The sequence below is a fragment of the Danio rerio genome, chromosome 17 (assembly GCF_052040795.2).
Source record: "Danio rerio strain M-AB ecotype USA chromosome 17, GRCz13ab, whole genome shotgun sequence".
Taxonomy (NCBI): domain Eukaryota; kingdom Metazoa; phylum Chordata; class Actinopteri; order Cypriniformes; family Danionidae; genus Danio; species Danio rerio.
The window spans coordinates 34,148,077-34,170,000 of record NC_141037.1 but is presented as its reverse complement, the minus strand read 5'-3'; the positions used below and the strand labels follow the sequence as shown (position 1 = coordinate 34,170,000).

The window sequence follows — 21,924 nt, the reverse complement described above, 5'->3', positions numbered from 1 at the left end:
TTGTATAATTAATGTTCCAGTCATGCTGTTTAACCATTTTTTTATATTAGGGGTGCGTGATATGACCAAAACTCATGTTATGAGTCCTTTTATTTCATGGTAACAATATTTTTCACCATATAGTTTATTAAACAGGTGGTTATTCCAGAAACATCAACAAAAAATATAGGATTAGGCTGCGTCTGAAATTGCATACTTCCATACTGTTTAGTACGCATACTAAATTAGTATGCAAGCAAAGTGATATGTCCGAATTAATAGAATTCGAAAAACAGTATGTGAGAAGTGCCAGCATGACTTACTACTTCCAGCAAGATTCTGAGGTGTGCAGCTGATACACGCTACACTATCCCATGATGCCCAGCAAGATAATTCATGACTAAGAGTGAAGCGACGCAACTGATGCGGGTAAGTCATGCGATCATGACAAAATGGCGAATGTAGTGCGTCAGAGTTCCATTCATACTACTGGCATTCATACAGTATAGATCGGCAGAATAGTGCATTGGACGCAGCCTTAAACACTTCATTAATGAAATGGACTTTACATTTTTTTTTCTTTCATTTGGGCCTTATATAAATATAATAGGTATGTTCAATATTGGATTTCTTGCCAATATTCTTAAACTTTGAGATTTTATTCCTAATAAGTGCTAGCTTCTCACAATAAATTATAGTGACCCCAATTAATGCTCCGTTCCTAGATAGAACTCATTTTTTTCTTTAATTGTTTTTGTGTCTTGGGGCTGGCACTCGGACCTAGCGGGATGCTGCTTTGGGAAATTAATGGAATAAAGCAGATGATGCTGAATTATGCTCTGTATGATTATAGTCATTCATCAAGTCAGTCCTTTTTCATGAATTCTGACCAGTATATCAAACAAGACTAGTATTTTAGTATTTTATGAAATAACTTCATATTATACTATTCTTTCCTCTTCCTAGTCTAAAGTTAATAGGTGGCCGTTAGGACCTGGGGAGGTTGTAAGTCGGCAGAGGCTTTAGCTCTACATAAGTGAATGTTTAACTTATTAAGGGAGATTGCACACAGAGTTGTTCTGTACTTACATTTTCAAGTGCAAAATGCTTGTTAGCCACACCCACTTATTTACATACTGTAATAAAGACTAAATAAAAAAAAATCTTTTATTGTTGACAATTTATTTTACTGTAATGATCTAAATCATTCATACAACCTAGTCCTATTTAATTTCATAAAAGAAAGGGGAATTAACATGCATTAACAGGTGTACATTACCTGGAGTCCTTGTTGTCCTTGAATATCACATGTGCGGTTTGAAGAAGATGTTTGCTGAAGTTTTGCAACTGAGGTAGTGATGATCCAGTATTTAAATCAATAAACCATGATTCTGGAAAACAACCTGCAATCTTTTAGAAAGATACAAGTTAGATCTCTGGTGGATGACCTTGGTAGTATGCATGAGATTTAGGTTGAGACTATAAACATGGGCACCTTTTTGCATTTCTGGACTGTGTGTTTTGGATCAGATTCATTAAGAATGGTTATCATCAAATAACGGCCCAGAAGTTTCTCCAACATCAGCTCTTTAAGAATGTGCTCAGGAATCAAACCATCCCATAATGCCATGTTACCTAGCAACTGGAAAAAAAACAGTTCATATTCAAACAACCGCATGTAATAAAGAAATATCCGAGCCTAAATATTAGACTGAATAATAATTAATGTGTATATTTATTAATGTACACAAAATTAAAGGGATAGTTCACCCAAAAATTATGTCATCATTTACCCACCTTTCACTTGTTCCATATATGTTTGACTTTCTTTCCTTTGTGAAACACAAAAGAAGATATTAAAAAAAAAAAAAAAAAAAGCTGTAACCATTGACATAGTATTTGTTTTGTTTTTTCTGCTATGGAAGTCAATGGTTACAGGTTTTCAGCTTTCTTAAAAATATCTTAGGTTCAACAGAAGGTCTGGAACCACTTGAGGGTGATAATTAAATAGTGAGCAAATTTTGTATTTTTGGGTGAACTATTTCTTTAACACTGATCAAAACAATTAAAATTTTAATACTTTGAAGTTTATTTTAAAATGTAAAATGTACATTAATTATTTTTAACATATTTTAAATCTTATTTGCTTTTTTGTGAATATTTTTTAATAAAATGAACAGCATTTACTCAAAACAAAGTCTTCTGTAGCATTATAAATATTTGCTTGTCTTTGTCAATTTTGAATTTCCTTTCTGGCTAAAACTAATAAATACTCAAAATAAGCATAATTGAAAAAGAATTACATTAGTAAATTAGGTATGTAATAATGTTAACACATTTATTAACATGAACAAATTATGAATAATACATTAATTACAGTGTTTATTTATCTATAAACTTGCAGTGCATTAATTCATCTTAACAACTTTGGATTTTAATAATGCTTTAGCGAATGTTGAACTATGATTAATTAGTAGTGTACAAATATAGTTCATTCTTAGTTCATGTTAGTAAATGCATTACCTGGCATTAACAAGTGGAAATAACACATTTTTTAAAGACAAACTTACTAAGCCTAAATTACTGAATGGTAAATTGAAAAAAAAAGAAAGAGGATGTTATATTAATAATCATAACATAACCAGAAGTCAAACCTTCACCGCCGACCAAAACTGTTTGTCCTGAAACTGGAACTGCGGTGACCGCTTATCCTCTAAAAACCTTTAGGAAAAAGCACGTTTTGTTATTAAATCATGACATGACAACTTATATTAAAACACACAATCATTTTCTTAATCCACTGATCAAATAAAAATGTCAAGAACAACATCTAAAACACGACTGACTGACTTTTTGGGGTACAGAGGGACAAAGACATCATCGTCTACGGCAGTCCTTAATCTCTGAATGACTGCTTCCACAAAGGCCTGTGGGATGAAATCCTATATTAGTTCAAGAGTTCCCACTTAGATATGCTTGTCATTTATAGCAGGTTTGGCATGCTGTCCCGGGAGAGAACCCTGAGCTCTGAGATATTTGAGCCCAGGGCTCCCGCCCGGTCAATAAGCATATCAGGGGATCCGAGATCAGGTAGGTCTCGATAGCTCCCCCTTTAGAAACGGGAGAAAAAGGAGGAGATGGGGTGGAAGGAGGGATTCTTCCAAAACGAAGATAGAGCAATAAGGATAAAATGATCCATTTATATTAAGCTAGGATCGCTCTGATTGGATTATTACTGATTACAGATGAGTGGCCAGCAGTGTTTAATCATATCACGTGCTCCTCTCGAAATTAGTTTATGAAAATTCACTTGTATTTACTGACATTATATTCATCTATTCAGAGTTTTATTGCATCATAAATACAATACCTTGACAGGTTTGCTTTGTTCGCCATTAAACACAGAATAGTCATCCTGTATTCTTCTGCATAGTGTTGTCAGGGTTCGAGTCTGCTGGGCAGAAAGAGGGTCCCAGACCAGCTCTACAAAACCTGCCAAAGAACAAAATTATTTCTAAATGATTATCTGGGACTATTAATACATATTTAATCATTTATCCTGTCAAATTATCCTGTTAAATTTAATAATTTATCCAGTCGCTTAAAATTTAAAAAGTGCCAAAAGTAATCAGTCATTGAAATATTCAGTTTCCAAACTCAACATAAAATGCTTTGAACAGGTGAGTGGTATAAACCAATTAGCATAGTTATGTACAGATGTTAGAATCACCTTGAACTTTAGAGAGGATGGTCTTCTCAATTATGGTGGGCAGTGTGGTCTTGTCCATGTTCTCTGATTCCTCGTAGCCCTGACCATGACAGAACCTCTCAACAGCACAATACCATGGCAATGCCTCAAAGTCCTCACTTTCTGCCTACAGGAAACCAATGCAGTCAATTCATGTTGGAATTTCTATCAAGAATGACGAGTGGCAAGAAATCAATGACAGACAGCTAATAAAAAATTAAAGACCTTTGGTGACATTTAAATGGTCAAACATTACAGGCATGCATGTTAACATCTATCAGTTTTAATAAATAAATAAAAAAACACCTGATCATTTATATTTTTGAAAAAAAAATGTATATGCTATTATTTTATTTTTATTATTTTATTATTTTATTATAATATTTTTTGTTTTGTATATGCATTGGTGACACAGTATCTCAAAATTATTCATGAGGCTGAGTCTTTATCCTATAAACCCTAAATCCTATATCCTATAAAGATTGCTTAATTTTTAAGTCAGCCTGCCATGTCCACTTTGCAGCATTTTTCTCAACTGCTAAGAACCAAGCGTTAACCTTTAAACATAATTACAAATAAAAAAAGTATCTATCGAGGGAGGTGGGGAAACATTTTTGACTAATATGCAAATGTTAATCAGATTTATTTCAACACAGTTTGTAATGTAATATTTTATATCTTTTAGCAGATAAAGCTGAAGTCAGAATTATTAGCCCCCGGAATTATTAGCCCCCATTTATTTTTTTCCCCAGTTTCTGTTTAAAGGAGAGAACATTTTTTCACCACATTTCTAAACATAATAGTTGTGTAATAACTCATTTCTAATAACTGATTTTTTTGATCTTTGCCATAATGATAGTAAATATTATTTGATATTTTTCAAGACACTTCTATACAGATTAAAGTGACAATTAAAGGCTTAACTAGGGTAATTATGTCAGGGTAATTGGGCAAGTTATTGTATAACAATGGTTTGTTCTGTAGACTATCAAAAAAAATATAGCTTAAAGGGGCTAATACTTTTGACCTTAAAATGGCTTTTAAAAATTAAAAACTGCTTTTATTCTAGCCGAAATAAAATAAATAAGACTTTCTCCAAAAGAAAAAATATTATCAGACATACTGTGAAAATTTCCTTGCTCTGTTAAACGGAAATATTTTAAAAAGGAAAAAAAATATTCAAAGGGGGTTAATAATTCTGACTTCAAATGTATATTATATAAGATACTTGCTTTGTTTACAAAACAAATTAATCTTATTGGATTTGCATTGTAAACTAGGCCTGACACGATATCAGTTTTATTATTTTATGCACTTTATTGCAAGACCATTTTATGCCACTCATTATATAACTCCAGAATGCAAGTACACTTTTCCAAAGAACATATAATATTTTATTCATAAGAGTATTTAATTTAATTATAGTAATTTTAAAAATTGAATAATTAGGCACAGGAATCAGAATGTAAAAACGAATATTCTAAAAAACAAATAAATACTAATTATGATAAATGATAACAAAATAAGTGAAAGGTAAAAAGAACTAGTACAAACACTCTATTTTAGTCAGGCACCCAAATAAAAAATATACTATAGTAATTTATAGTATAGTATTTAAAGTGCATTGGGAAAGTATTCATAGAGCTTGACTTTTTCCACATTTTTTATGCATTCCAAAATGGATTAAATTAATTTAATTCTTCAAAATTCTACACACAACATCTATAATGATAATGTGAACAAAGATTTTTTTGAAATTGTTGCAAATTTATACAAAAATAAATAAGCTGTAAAATCACATGTACATCAGTATTCACAGCCTTTGCAGTGAAGCTCTAAATTGAGCTCAGGTACATTCTGTTTCCACTGATCATTCTTGAGATGTTTCAGCAGCGTAATTGAAGTTCACATGTGGTAAATTCAGTTGATTTGACATGATTTGAAAAGGCATACACCTGTCTATATAAGGTCATAGGGTTGACAGTGCATGTCAAAGCACAAACCAAGCATGAAGACAAAGAAATTGTTTGTAGACCTCCGAGACAGGATTGTCTCGATGCACAAGGCTGGAGAAGGTTACAGAAACATTTCTGCTGCTCTGAAAGTTCCAATGAGCACAGTGGCCTGCATCATCCATAAGTGGAAGATGTTTGGATCCACAAGGACTCTTCCTACAGCTGGCTGGCCATCTAGGGTGGTAATCAAAAACCTGATGGTTACTTTGTCTGAGCTACAGCATTCTTCTATGTAGTAAGGAGAATTGTACAGAAGGACAACCATCTGTGCAGCAATCCACCAATTAGGCCTGTGTTAGAGTGGCCACTCACTGCTTGGAATTTGCCAAAAGGCATCTGAAGGACTCTCAGACCATAAGAAACTAAATTCTCTGGTCTGGTTTCTCTGGTTACGTTTGGAGAAAACTAGGCACAGCTCATCACCAGGCTAATACCATCCCTACAGTGAAGCTTGGTGATGGCAGCATCATGCTGTGGGGATGTTTTTAAGCAGCAGGAACTGGAAGACTAGTCAGGATAGAGGGAAAGATGAATGCAGCAATGTACAGAGACATCCTGAATGAAAACCTGCTTCAGAGTGCTCTTAACCTCAGACTGGGGCGACAGTTCATCTTTCAGCAGGACAATGACCCAAAGCACACCGTCAAAATATCAAAAGAGTGGCTTCACAACAATTTGGTGAATGTCCTTAAGTGGCCCAGCCAGAGTCCAGGCCTAAATCCTAATGAACATCTCTGGAGAGATCTGAAAAAGCCTGTACACCGTTACTTCCCATTCAACCTGATAAAGCTTGAGAGGTACTGCAAAGAGGAATGGGCAAAAATTCCCAAATACAGGTGTGCCAAGCTTGTGGCATCATATTCAAAAAGACTTGAGGCTGGAGTTGCTGCAAAGGCTGTGAATACAGACGTACATGTGATTTTTCAGCTTTTTTATTTTTAATAAATCTATGAATACTTTTTGGATGCACTTTATATTGAATCACCAAAATGTACTGAGGTCTTGTCCATGTGTTGTGTGATCAGTCGACATATTGATTATTGTGACAAGCCTATTGTAAACCTTAAGTAAAATTAAAAAAAGTATATGTTTATTTTATTTCATGTTTTACGTTACTCCCAAAATCATTCTGCGTAAATCCACAGATTTTCTTTATTTTTTTATACAAATGTGCACAGAAGATGCCTGGTCATGGCCTAAAATATGGGCCGTTTTACTTCTAAACACACCACTTTTCGATAATTTTAATGTGGCACAAAATGATATTACACAATAGCAATATAATCTTCTCTGAGTTCTTATACAATCTATCCGCTTGTTAAGTCGTGACGTATTGGTCACATATGAAATACTGTTTCTGGGTCCAAGACGCTACTCATTTGAACTGAGAAAGTATTGGTTTATGGCCAATTTTTAGTCCTATCAAACTTTAATGTGAATGTCATATAAAATCATAGCGTACATGTCGCTCTCTGGACTTGCTGCATCACAAATACCAATTAACCTTAATAAATAACACAATTTATAAAAAAATGTATCACTTTCTGGCCATTTGATATTAGGTATGGATGTATACATTGTGATTGTGATTTTCGAAAGTATTAAGGCCAGTGCACACCGAGATGTTTTTTGCTCTTGTTTTCCATCAACGTTTAACGCCTCGTGACTAAATAAAGGGCGTCAATGTGATCGTGCGCACCAACAAGCAAAACGGCAGGCGCAAAAGCGTCATTTTTTAAAAACGCTTCATGCTTGTTTTTTTGTTTTGACGTGCCGCGCCAAAACCTTCTCCACCAATCAGATTGGCACTTTTGTTCATGTGCACAGATCTGCTGAAATTACAGTAAACAACACTTGGAGGCGCTTAAGCGCAAAACCCAATTGCAAGCTCACATTGAAGAAGATGCCCAGAGGCGATATGAACGTGGAGCTGCTTATTGCTCTGTGAACAATAATAATTTCTTCTTCGCTAGAGCTGGAGCTGCTACTTGAACCATCTATGCATGTTCAAGTCACCAGTAACTTTAACAACAAGCATGTGAACTTCCTCTCATTATCTTTTTTTGCGTTATAAGCGGGTGTCAGAAGCTTAAAGTTGTGTAGCGCCATCTAACATCAAGGAGTGATTTTGCATACTCTTCTGCTTGACGCCAGTGAAAATCAATTGGGTTTTAATATTGAAAAACGTCTCTTAAAACGATGACGATAAACGCAAACGAAAAGCGTCCCGGTGTGTAGGAGCCTTTACAGCGCTTTGTAAGTGTTTATTATTACCCTTTCATGAGTCTCCCCATACAGTTTGATAGAGTGCTTGGACCCGGAAGCCATTTTGTGTGACGTCACACTTAACAAGCAGATATACACAGGTCCTATATTACCTGTAGAGGGTTCCAGCCAATGAGCTGGTGTCGGATCAAGGGTGCCAGGAGTTTTGGGAGACACAGCCCAATGTAGGCATTATTGTACGAGTCTTTAAAGGAGACGCGCCACTCATCAAATCTGGAGAGGATTTTCTTTACATCCCAGAACTCATTTTGAACATCAGCAAACACTTCCTGTGCCTTTTTCAGCAGAGCAGCTGAAAATAAAAGTCATTTTTAATATCAACTTTAAACACAGGTATTGGAAGCAATCTTCCTATTCTCATGGCATTTCTATCTCTGAAACTACTCCCACCTCTTTTACTTTCAATCTCCTCCTTCTGCTCGACCGTTGGTTCCCAGTCACACGGCACACATCCAATGTCATCGTCAGACAAGCTTGGGCACGAAAAAAAAAACAGAGAATTGAAAAACTGGTGATAAATGACTTTGACAACTGTAATTTAAAGATTATAAGCATCTCGAAGAGCCTCAAAAGGCTGTAATCTGTAGGGTTTCATAATGTCAGGCTTCGTGTATCCAGTGTTTACAGCAATAACATTCAGTAATGGGGAAAGTGCAGACATAATAATCCATCTCACCTCTGCTGAGTAGGGCTGCAGTCTCCGGCTGTGTCACCATTGCTGTGTGAATCAGTGTTATCTATGAGACAACCAAAATAAACAATATCATATGAATAATAAAATGTGAAGTCTCATCTATTCATTTATATTTATTTATAAAGCACTTTTAAAAACAGCTCAGGGTTGACCACAGTGCTGTACTAATTAAAACAATACACAAACACACAAAACTACATATTTCTAAACAATCAACTCTCTCAAAAAGAAATTTTAAAAACTAAAAAAGTAAAGTTTGTGGACAAACTACATACAGGTTAGCACGTTTCTAGTTTGGACAGGCATATTTCTTATTAGGCGGCTGATAGGGTGTTCTGAGTGGTTGCTAGGGTGTTCTGAATGGTTGCTAAGGCATTGTTAGGGTGTTCTAGGTGGTTGCTAGGGTTTTCCAATTTCTTGTGTTGGAATATCTTGCCAATTCCATGCGTGTTCAAGAAAAAAAGGTCTGGAGAGTGTTTTCTTCAATGCCAAAAATATTAGTAATTTATTAGATACAAATGAATAATTCGATGACAGAGCTCTGGGTTACGTTACCCCAATGCAATACAAGAATTACATTAAGGAGGTGTGCAACTAACATACATTTCCTGACTCCAGCATATATACACAACTGATATTAACAGGTGGAGTTTTGGTGTAACGTCACTTGTCAGTCATTGTTCAGTCCTCCATTGGCTGCACCTTTGACATACTTCCTCTTTTTCTACGAATTCTCTGCACAACAACTAAGCATACATCTTTCTGTGTTCTGTGTTCAGTTTTAACACCTCTCCTCAGACAGGACGTTTCTGCTGAGCTGAATTTAATTTTGGACCCGCATCTATCTACTTCTGCAAAAATGCTAATTAGTATGCACAGCACTCACACACAACAGTAGAAGTTCACTATATGACCCTTACATGACCAATACAAATAATTGTTTGACTAAAAGAAAAAGAGACAAAAATAATAATAAAAAAAAATATTCATATTTTCCAACACTTGCTAAGGTGTTGCTAGGGTGTTCAGAGTGGTTGCTAAAGCCTCCTTTCCACTGCACATGACAAACGACAAGCGTCAGACCGGCAGTCATTCATTTCCAATGGAGAGTAGTGTGGGAGCTGCGTAGAGTTCCGATCATCTCCGTATGCGGAAAGTTCGGATGCGATTTGAGCTGTGGATCCGTTTAAATATTTGAACTAGTGCGACTAGACCGTATGCGACCAGCCGACCGGATGTGATGTATTCCAGTGTTGTCCAAGCAGGTCCGTGTGCGCGAGATGAGAAATAGTAGTTTATTTTGGTGATCAGAAAAAGTCTATATTTAAAAAAAACTTTTCTATTCATAAATGTAAGTAATAAAGTAATAAAAATATTATGTTTTACGTTGTCTCCACATTCCTTCCAATATTTTTTGCGGTCCATGAGTTTCTAGTATTCGTTCATTTATTCAACCATGATGAATGCACAGAGACAATTGCCCCTTTCACACATACAGACCTTTCCGGAAAATTTCCGGCAATTTTCCAGAAAGGTTGTATGTGTGAACAGGTCCTTTTTGAAAATACCGGTAAATTCGTTCTGGCTATTTTCCGGAAAGAGAGGTTGTAACATTACCGGCAATTTGCCGGAATGCTGCGCTGTGTGAATGCAGAAGGAAGATTACCGTATTAAGCGTGTGCACGTCTAGAACGTGCTGACGTGAGACATCCGCTTTCGCCAATCACAACAGTCAGATGCATTTACGTCCGCGCGGTTATGAGAATAAAAGCCTTTGAATATTTTTCCAGACACATTTAGCTGCTAGAAGTTAGTCAGATCACGTTTATATGTTCTTCTTAATGCCAACTGTGTAAATAATCATCGATGAGACGCTTATGATAAGCCGTTGTTTGTTTACCTTCAAGCTTTGCTTGTGCCTGTGAAACCTCCTGTGAGCGCCTGCACACGCACATATTATGAACATCTCGACATGCGAAAGTGATCCTGCGAAAGTTGTTCACAATATTGATCATCCACAGAGTTTGTAATTTAGTCAAATGTTTAAAAATACAAGCGCAGTCGTTTAAAGCTCATTTGTGGTGAATGATGTCAGAATTTACCGGTATTTTGGAATGGATGTGTGAATGCTCTTTTCCGGAAAATTTCCGTAACGTCCTCGCCTGTGTGAACAGCGCTTTTTTGAATATACCGGTAAAGTCATTCCGGAAATTTTCCGGATATTTACCGGTATCACTGTGTGAAAGGGGCTTATAGCCTCTTGCTTTTATTTCGCACACTGCCAGAACAGCTTCTCTCCCATGGTGCACGTCAGAACTGAAAATTTGTGTGAATGCTACAAGGGGGTGTAATCCGGCAGTCGTATCCAAATGTTGTGTGCAGTGACGTTGCTAGCCAGTTGCTAAGATGTTCTGAGTGGTTGCTAGGCCATTGCTAAGGTGTTCTGAGTGGTTACTAAGGCATTGCTAGGTGGTTACTAGGGTGTTCTAGGTGGTTGCTAAGGCATTGCTAGGTGGTTGTTAGGGTGGTCCAGGTAGATGTTAAGGTGTTGCTAGGGTATTCTGAGTGGTAGCTAAGTTGTTGCTAGGCAGTTGCTAAGATGGTTTGAGTGGTTGCTAGGCGGTTGCTAAGATGTTGCTAGGGTGTTCTGAGTGGTTAATAAGGCATTGCTAGGGTGTTGTAGTTGGTTGCTAAGGCATTGCTAGGCAGTTGTTAAGTGTACTCAGTGGTTGCTAGGGCGTTGCAAAGGGGTTACTAGGGTGTTCTAAGTGTTTGCTAAGGTGTTGCTAGGCAGTTGTTAGGGTCTTCTGAGTGGTTGCTAAGTCGTTAGTAGGCAGTTGCTAAGGTGTTCTGAGTGGTTGCGAGGCAGTTGCTAACATAAATTTGCATGGTTTTTATGTCAAATAACATGTTGTTAGCATGAATTTAGTACGAATTAGCATGTTGCAAGCATGATTAGTATGTTTCTACTATGGATTTGTATATTGTTAGCATGTTGCTAGTATGATTGGTATGTCGTTAGTATATTTCTAGTATGGTTTAGTATGTTGCTAGTATGAATGGGTATGGTGTTGTTAGTATGTTCAATGTAAAGTCAATGGCAGTTTTTTTCAATGGAAGTCTATTGGACAGTGGCTAGGGTGCCGTAAGTGGTTGCTAGGGTGTGGCTAGTAAGATGACAGGTCATCAGTTGATTGGCAGATGGGTAGACTGAGTTGAAAATCAGCCCAACCTTAAGCATGTATGACAGTCTGGCACAAAGTTATTTAAAAAAGTTATATAGGTTTGGAGTTAGCTTTGTGGTTGTAGTATGAACAGTCTAGAAAGAGATGCGTTTTTAAAATAGTCTAATAAGAAGAATATGGATAAATAATAAGTATTAGTTTAACAGTATGTTGGCTCTCAAGGCACTATAATTAGGAAGTCACACTAAACTGGTGTCTCTTGAGTTCTGATTTAAAAGATAATGAAAAATATTTGTACTATATCTATCTAACTAGAAGGCTGAATGCAGATGCAGTCTTACAAGTTAACTTCTGAATACGAGAGGACTCCTCCTGTAATGCTTCTCTTCTCTGACTCAAGAGCGCCTCCGCCTGGTCAATATAGAGACCGTGCATGTCCAGCTCAACTGAGTTTATTAAAGCCATCTGAAAGATAAAACAAACCAACTTTAGAGGATTATATCATATGGAGGATCTTTATAGAACTACACTGAATGACAAAGATTACCTTCTCAGATAGGCATTCCAGCAGGTTCTGTGAGAAAACGTTCATGGTGCGGTAAAACCGGAGCTGCTCATCTGCATTGTTGTTTTCAAGGCCCTCTAAAGAGCTTTTGGCCATTTCCACATCCAGCTGCATCCTCCTTAGCTGCGCCTCCCGTGCCCTGTGTACCTCCCTCAGCGAATCCAATCTGGAGTAAATCGGTTGATTTTTTTAATGCCTTATTTGCATTTATGACTTCACAATAGCATACAAAGGTCTGAGGTTGGTTGTGCAGTTAGTTTTTTTACGATAAGTATGCATTTACTATCGGGAGGCAACTGATATAGATTTTGGTTGTACAATTATAGTCTGAGGAATAATCATGGTTTAATGGTGATATCGATTAATATACATTCATTAGTTTCCAAACTCTACTAGTTTAGAAAAATCACATGTAAACTTCTCACATTTTAAAGCGTTATTTATTGCTGCACAGTAACCAATTGTTTGGTATTTTCATTTTGTATTTCTTTTTCATACAAACTATCAAGCTGAATGGTCCAGTTCTTGTCACGTGACTCGACGTGCGCACATGCCACTTATTCAACTAGGTGCACATGAAAAGCGTGAACGTGATGCCTCCATTGAAAATAACGTGAGCAAAAGACGACATAATTATTAATTATTTATTTATTGCCACATCAGCAACTTATGGCTATTTCATGGCAAAATTGATATATATAAAACATTACATAATAAAACAAATTCGTATTACAATAAAAAAAAAGTTACTTAGACAAATATAAAAAATGTAAATAGATGAAACTCACGCAAACATATATTCAAAGTTAAATATGATATTTCAGTTAAATTTTTGATAAATAATTTAAAACTCTGATAAATTTAAATTTAAATTAAAAAATAATTTAAAGTACTCTCCTTATAAAAATTGTGTCTATTGGAATTTAAACTTCCACATTCCAACAAAATATGTTTTATGGCAAGAGCAGCCTGGCAGTGATTACATTTAGGTGGTGCTTCGTTATTCAGTAAATATATATATATATATATGTGTGTCAACCTACAATGTCCAATTTGACATCTGGTATAGACAGTCTGGTCATGCTTGTTCTTAAAATTATAACTTGCTAAATGTCTTTCATTTCAAAAGATGCGATATATGAATGGCCCTTAGTTAATAGCTTCAGCCATTGTTAAAATCAGCCTTTAATCTAGTGTGCGTGCGTATTGCGTACAAGCTCGGAACTTTAAACTCTTAAGGCCCAAGGTGTTTTTTTTGTATGCATTTATTTCTGTTTGCTATTTGGGCTTATTGGAACCTAATTAGAAAAATTAAGTATTACCTTTTAATAATATGTACTTTTAGAGAAAAATTATGTCCATATGTGTGGACTCATGGTCCGAATTTACATAAAACACTTTTTCCTGACTGTTTTCAATGCATACATAGAATTTTACATGTTTTGACTATCAGAGAGTAAAAACAACATTTTTCCTCCATTTTGGACAGTTAAAAATGGTGTTTGGGACATTTCATATGCAGAAAAAAACAGTTGCAGGATGACACTGTATGTCTGTAACAAAATATAAAACATTCAAAGTATTTTAAATAGCCACTTAGGCTACGTTCACACTGCCAGTGTTAGTGCTCAAATCTAAATTTTTCTCAAGTTTAAACACCCCGGATCTAAACCATTCAGCAAGTGTCTTAGAACTAATAAATATTACCCATTTTTGTCCTAGGACAATTCTGAAAAGGTTTTTTTGATCCATTTCAAATGTTGACTACCGTACACTGATGAAAGAGACGTTGGTGTGTACTTAATGCTATGCAACTCTACAGACTTTTATCATACTACACACTAATGGAAGTGAAAAGAGGTCAAAAGCATTTGGGGCTTATAAAACAAATCCATATTTTGCAACTTACTTTCCAGTGATTCTCTTCTTAATGACACCAATACTAACTACTGGAAGCGTTTCTGGGATTTCCACTCTCTTCTGTCGGGCTGCTTTCGGAGCATGCCATTCCTTCTGGGAATATAAGGAAAGGTCTTTGAAACACTATAAAACCAAAGCGTAATGAGAAGATAGTAAATATCGAGATATTGAATACTGAATGTTAGCAAGTGTCACAATAAGAAGGTCTCACTTGGTGCCTTTTGACTCCTTTTCCAATCTGTTGTTCCTCCCACATCTGCTGCTCTTCCTCCTCCTGGCTGTCAGAAAAGCTCTCCTCACTATCACTCCCTACAGAAGACAAACACAGCAAATGTTTTGTATATCTCAACCAATTTGAATGTTCTATCATAAACAAATAGTGCACGTTTCTCACCCATCTTCTCAGCCATTCTCTCTCTCAGAGTTTTGGGTTTGGGTGCAAACTCAATTCTGCGCTCATGATCATCCAGATCATTGTCGCTGTCTTGTTCCTTATCGCTCAGCTCATCCTCCTTCAAGCTTCCAGGAGTTCGAGGTGAATCCAGAGAGATGTAATCTTGCTGGGCTCTGGCTTGTCTCCTTTTCTCTTTGGCAGCATGAATCTTTCTTGCATCAGGAATGATGACTGGACAAACAATAAAGGAAACAAGTGCATTTACATTTAAGCAACAATGTAACACAAACAACATAAGAAATAACCGAATTTTCAGAGACTTGAGGGACCTTGTGGAGTTTGTTTATTTTTCAACAACAACAACAAAAAACTAAAAAAAACCTGTAAAGTTACAATTTAACATTTTAAATGTTCCTAATTTTGTTTGGGAGATTTCCTACTGCTACTTTACATCCATCAAAGTTCATTATTTATTTGATTTTCTCATAGTATACATTATGTTCCCGTAATATACAGCTGAAAACATTTTGAAGAAACAATATTAGCCCTCCTGTAAAATTTGAACTCTTTTTGTGCTATTTAATGGCTTTTTTTCCAAACACATTTTTAAACATGATAGTTTTAACTAATTTCTTTTGTCTTTGCCATGATGCCAGTAAATATTATTTTACTAGTTATCTTTAATTCATCTTAACATGCTATTTAAGGCTTAACTGGCTTAGGTTAATCAGGAAAGTCGTTGTAAAAGTGCTTTATCCTTAAGAGGGCTAATAATACTGACCTTAAAAAGGCCAAAGTCAAAGAAATAAGACTTTCTCCAGATGAAAAATATTAGAGAAAATACAGTAAAAAAAAAGAAAACTCTCTTGGTCTGTTAAACATCACTTGGGAAATATTTGAAAAATATTTAGAATATCAGATGTGGGCTAATTATTTTGTCTTCAAGATTTGTTACCACATCTTCCTAATCCTAAATCCACTTTCTCTTTTTTACTTTAAATGATCTATTGTTCAACACTATTTTCTTTCAATATTTACATTTTTGTATATCAAAAGAGAGAAAATTCAGACAAATGTTGCTATGTACATTTTAAAGAATGAATAACAAAATCAAGGATTACATCCACAGGATTGTAAATAGTTGTCCTCTAGAATTACTTTTAAACACTGCTGTTTTCAAACAACATAAGATTTTTTAATCCAGTTTACTTTAAAATTTGTATGAATAAAAATACAATACTTCTTTATATGTTTATACTACTTTAAGCAAAAATAATTATTTAATAATTTAGAAATTATTATTGCAATGAAATTGTCAGTGTGTAACACAGAAATGATGGTAATAAAAACAACAAATGTCGAAACCAAATCTAATATTTATTAGATTTATTTAAATAAAAATGAAAAGTTGTGGTTATAGTATTAGAGGGAAAATTATGTAGGTTTATTTGTAGTCTTTAGGTTTAGTTACCTCGTTGTGGTAGTGAAGAAGCGGAGGAACTTGACATGGTAGAACAGGTTTCTTCATCACTGTCAGGAGGAATGTCTTCAGCTGATGCATCAGAATCACTGTCAGAGAGACTGACATCCTTACTCTTCTTTCCTGAAAACATATGAAGAATCAATGTACAGAACTATGTACAGTGCATCCGGAAAGGATTCATAGAGCTTCACTTTTTCCACATTTTATATGTTACAGTCTTATTTCAAAATGGATTCAATTAATTTATTCCTTAAAATTCTACACACAATACCCCACAATGACAATGTGAAAAAGATTTGTTGAAATTTTTGCAAATTTATAAAAAGAAAAAAAAAACAAGAAAAAAAAAAACACAAGTGCATCAGTATTCACATCTCTAAATTGAGCTCGGGTCCATTCTGTTTTCACTGATCATTCTTGAGATGTTTCCACAACTTCATTGTAGTTCATCTGAGGTAAATTCAGTTGATTAGCCATGATTTGAAAAGGCATACACCTGTCTATATAAGGTCCCAGGGTTGACAGTGCATGTCAAAGCACAAACCAAGCATGAAGACAAAGAAATTGTCTGTAGACCTCAGAGACAGGATTGTCTCAAGGCATAAGCCTGGAGAAGGTTACAGAAACATTTCTGCTGCTCTGAAAGTTCCAATGAGCACAGTGGCCTCCATCATCCGTAAGTGGAAGATGTTTTGATCCACCAAGACTCTTCCTACAGCTGGCCGGCCATCTTAGCTCAGTGATCGGGGAGAAGGGCCTTAGTCAGGGAGGTGATCAAAAACCCGATGGTCACTCTGTCTGAGCTACAGCGTTCTTCTATGAAGTAAGGAGAACCTTACAGAAGGACAACCATCTGTGCAGCAATCCACAAATCAGGCCTGTATGGTAGAGTGGCCAGACAGAAGCCACTACCCACCCGGAATTTGCCAAAAGGCATCTGAAGGACTCTCAGACCATAATAAAATAAATTCTCTGGTCTGATGAGACAAAAATTGAACACTTTGGAGTGAATGCCAGGCGTTACGTTTGGAGAAAACCAGGCACCGCTCATCACCAAGCTAATACCATCCCTACAGTAAAGCATGGTGGTGGCAGCATCAGGCTGTGGGGATGTTTCTCAGCAGCAGGAACTGGAAGAGTAGTCAGGATAGAGGGAAAGATGAATGCAGCAATGTACAGAGACATCCTGAATGAAAACTTGCTTCAGAGTTCTCTTGTCCTCAGACTGGGGCGACGGTTCATCTTCCAGCAGGCTTCGAGTCCAGACCCAAATCCTATTGATCCTCCTATCTCTGGAGGAATCTGAAAATGGCTGTACACTGTTGAAAATGGCTGTACACTTCCCATCTAACCTAAGCTTGAGAAGTAGTGCAAAGAGGAATGGGCAAAACTTCCTAAACAAAGGTGTGCCAAGCTTGTGGCATCATATTCAAAAAGACTTGAGGCTGTAATTGCTGCCAAAGGTGCATCAACAAAGTAAGGCTGTGAAAACTGATGGACATATGATTTTTTAGCTTTTTTATTTGTAATAAATTTGAAACAATTAAAAATATATATTTTTTTTCACATCATCATGATGGGATATTGTGTGTAGAATTTTGCGGAAATAAATGAACTTAATTCGTTTTGGAATAAGGCTGTAACATAAAGAAATGTGAAAAAAAAATACTAAAATAGCACTATAAATACTTTTCGCACTGTAGTTATTACAGTTGATGTAAAATAAAACACACACCTTGAGAACTGGTTGCAGGTGCAGGAGAATCCTCTTTTTTCCGCGCTTGGAACAAAACTTCTCTGTTGACTGAACGTTTCACTTGAAAACCTCCCTCTGTAGCTGTAAGAGTCAAATTTCTTCATTAATGTGAGACACTGCAGTAGGCAAAACACTGTTTATTCATGCAACTCTATATCGTGAGATTTTGGGCTTTTTATTTACATTTCACACAAAATCGAAAATTCTATCATTATTCACTCTATTTAATTGTTTCAAACGAGATATGAGATATAAATAAGACATCTTGAAAGCTGTAAACCTGACCTCTATAGCATCAGCTGTTTTTTTCTACTATGAAAGTTTACAGTTACAGGTTTTTACATTTTTTTTCTAAATATTTAATTATTTCTAATTAAGATTATTATTAATTATTATTATTTTTATGCATTTAAAGTAATCAATTAACTGATAAATAATTGTGATACATTTTTACCCCGATCACCTGCAGTGTTTTGCTTTAAGACATATACATTTATCAAAAGCCTGGCTATAGTGTTTATACTTACAGTCTTTATCATCAGAGAAGCTGAGTGTTTTGCTGTCTGTGTGCAGTTTTCTGTCTTTGGTCTGGAGTGCTGAAACTGAAGCCTCCTCTTCTGCCTCACTCGAGTCACACTCTCGAGCTTCTCGTGAACTGCTTGAAATCCCTGCTTTTGAGGGTAAATCTGTCTTTAAATCCGCATCTTTTCCACCTTCACCAGCAGCGAATTTCCCATTGTCGTCTTCATCACTGGATTCATTTTTCCTTTGCCTGAAATTTCGGCGCGGCTTCTTATTAAACATTATAAATCCAATGCTGAGTGAAATCAACGCTTTGAAATGACGTATTTTGTACTTCCTGGTCGTCGTTGAAAAACATTTCATAATAAAAGTCCTGTGTGAATGTATTTATTTATTTTTATTTGTTTGTTTATTTATTTATTGCTTTCAAAAACAGTGGCGCATTAGGTAGTGCTGTCGCCTCACAGCAAGAAGGTCGCTGGTTCGAGCCTCGGCCGGGTCAGTTGGCGTTTCTGTGTGGAGTTTGCATGGGTGGATCTTTGCATCTCCCTGCGTTCACGTGGGTTTCCTCCGGGTGCTCTGTTTTCATCCATAGTCCAAAGACATGCGGTACAGGAGAATTGGGTAGGCTAAATTGTCCGTATTGTGAGTGTAAATGAGTGTTTCCCAAAGATGGGTTACAGCTGGAATGGCATCCGCTGCGTAAAACATGCTGGATAAGTTGGCAGTTCAGTCCGCTGTGGCGACCCCGGAATAAAAAAAGCAGAAACTAAGCCGAAAAGAAACTGAATAAATGAATGCTTTCAAAAACAGTTAACAGTATATTAGAGAAAATTGGAGCATTAGAAAACGGACATGTTGTGACAATCTGCAAAACCCATTTTAAAGAAGGTGAAAGAAGGAAAAAACATAAATTAAGTAAATAAAAAAACAATAAAAAATCAGAGACCAGAGGGGAAATTATATAAGGTTATACATTGAAATCCATTTTTCACTTTTAAAAGACTTTTTGTTTTTATAGCCACTAAAGACAAAATAGCCTATGACTTATAGTCAATTAAATAATAATAATCTCTTTCCAAAAATTTACACTTTATAATATGTAAATCTATAACAAGCAATAGAAAGTGACCCTCATCATCACTAACAGAATGCAAAATCTCCCCACAAAACTTGTTTTTGAAAATAGCGACACCTGCTGACCATTCTGTCTCATGAGACATCCACATCAGTCCCCCCACTGAGATCTCCAGAATTTAGCATCCTCCTAAAAAAACAGCCCGAACCATAGTGTCCCGATGTAATATGCCACTTTTCCGGCAGCCCTTGACTCTTTTACTTTGGGCCACAAGCTCTTCCTTCTTTCCTGGTGCAGAAATGACAGATCCTCCTCGAAGCGCAAGTTATTTTCTCTGAGAAGCTGTGAACTCTTAGCTGCTTTCCACAAGGCATCGTGAACTACCCGTGAGGTAAATTGCATGATAATGGCGTGAGGTTTTGCATTGTCATCTCTCCTCCCTATGCAATGCACAGTGTCGACAACATCAGGGTACCTCATCCTAGCATCTGGATAAGCTTTGCTGCAGATTCGAATCACCTCAGATCTGATGTCTCCCTTGAAAGATTCAGTTACCCCAAGTAGCCTCAAATTTTTTCTACGAGAATATCTTTCCAGATCCGATATACGCATTTCCCAAGCGCCCGTGAGCTTTTCTTGATTTTTCAGCCTTGCACGGCTTCCACATTCTTCTTTACATCTTCAGCACACACAAAGTCTATTGTTTTTTTCATACCTTCAATCTTAAGGGTGTTAGCACTGATCAATCCTTCAAGTGTGTCAGACCTTGTGTTGATCAAAAAGAAAAATGTGGAAATAACCTTGGAATCAGCCTGCTTAGTTGGGCTGGGGTTACCTTATTTATGTGCAGGTGACTTGCTAGGAGTTACATGGAGATGTGACATGCAGAGATCAACTTCGTTTCCCACCAGAGAAGCATAGTCATGACCATCCATAGTGTCAACAAAGTCGCTGTCTAATTGCTTTCTGCATTTGTCACATTTTGACATGTTTCGCTCTCAGTTTCACGTAGCTGTTCTTACGTCTAAACTATTCTAAAGGTAACGTTGAAAATGCTAAATTTGCAAAAAATAACTTTAACAGTCTCCCGCAAACATCCCGTTTTTATTTCTTCCTAAAAAAACTCCCAGAATTTTACCCACCCCCCTCTTTGGACAGTCTGTAAATGAAACATCCCTGTGTTTCCAACTTTGGTACAGTACCGCTGCATCCTACCCCGGTTCTCAACCTTACCCCCAAACACCCTCTCCCCCCGGTCCCCCCGTTCTCCCGGATTTTCAGAAACATGTTGGCAGGTATGTTTGTAAGTGATATTATGAGTTGATCTCTCTCGTTTGTATGTTGTAGTGCTGTATTTATACAGATTTGCTTTTATATCAGGAATGTTAATTGTGTTGGCAGATTGAAATAAGCAAAGTCCGCATGTGTTTAGCGTTTTTCCTTACCGCAAACGCAACAGCATGCTGGTAGTGAATTCGTTGTTATTTTCAGGGTTAATTATTCTGAAATCCCGATTGCAACTGAAAAATACTGTAGACCAGGGGTCTCAAACTCAATTTACCTGGGGGCCGCAGGAGGCAAAGTCTGGGTGAGGCTGGGCCGCATAAGGGATTTCACAAAAAAAAAGTCCTCAAATGTCATTATTAACAGTTTTAATGATTTCTTCTGAACATGAAGTGTCCTGAACATTAATAGAACATTGAGTGAAGATTATGAACAGAACTTCTGAACATGGCATCTTTTGCCTACTTCTTGCTGCCAGAGACTTGACAGCGCTTCTTCTCACAAATCTGAACCACATTTGGCTTTAGAGCGGAAGCAGTTGAGACCCTCAGTATGGCTTGAAGATGATCATCATTAAGTCTAGACCTGTACTTTGACTGACTGAAGTCCTAGGGAAAAAAGTGGGGGAACGCACTCAAAACTTCCGCGCCCGATCCCGCTAAAGAGCGTGGGAGAGCAAAACCGAAAATCCCCCAGCTATACAGTCTTCTATAGCTATACAGTATATGGTATTAACACACACACACACAGACAAATCTCTCTCTCACATACGCGCGCGCGCGCACTAACACACACACAAGCACCAAGCAGATACACAGGCGTTTGCTGTTATATCAACTCAAAGGCTTGTAATACCATGTATCAAGTACCAATGTAATACCAAAAGGTTTTATATAAAGGTATATAATGAGTCGCGCCAGCTCCGGGCCGCAGCGCACATTACTCTCGGGCCGATTCCGGTGCGGATGCGGCAGCGTCGGCTCGCTTAAGGCCGCCGCATCTGGCCCGATTGATT

The 21,924-nt window shown here is 36.7% G+C and overlaps 1 protein-coding gene across 4 annotated transcripts in view; it reads right to left on the bottom strand.

Annotated features, from left to right (window-relative positions):
* The window catches only part of gcfc2 (GC-rich sequence DNA-binding factor 2), a 19,131-nt gene extending 251 nt beyond the window's left edge, over positions 1-18,880 (bottom strand). The window contains exons 1-18 of one of the 4 annotated variants that reach the window (XR_015512638.1): positions 18,553-18,848; positions 18,005-18,106; positions 16,258-16,389; positions 14,787-15,017; positions 14,604-14,701; positions 14,382-14,485; positions 12,455-12,638; positions 12,249-12,372; positions 8,705-8,765; positions 8,419-8,501; positions 8,121-8,320; positions 3,710-3,854; positions 3,350-3,471; positions 2,830-2,906; positions 2,634-2,700; positions 1,475-1,621; positions 1,129-1,389; positions 1-203 (exon numbers count right to left, since the gene is read on the bottom strand). The exon at positions 1-203 is cut by the window's left edge and continues 251 nt beyond it. Coding sequence is in view for 3 of the 4 variants with exons in the window: in XM_087289204.1 (XP_087145330.1) it covers positions 1,259-1,389; positions 1,475-1,621; positions 2,634-2,700; positions 2,830-2,906; positions 3,350-3,471; positions 3,710-3,854; positions 8,121-8,320; positions 8,419-8,501; positions 8,705-8,765; positions 12,249-12,372; positions 12,455-12,638; positions 14,382-14,515; positions 14,604-14,701; positions 14,787-15,017; positions 16,258-16,389; positions 18,005-18,106; positions 18,553-18,829 (2,315 nt within the window). In the remaining variant the exon portion in view is untranslated. 4 annotated transcript variants of the gene reach the window in all.
* Positions 18,881-21,924: the final 3,044 nt, after the last annotated feature.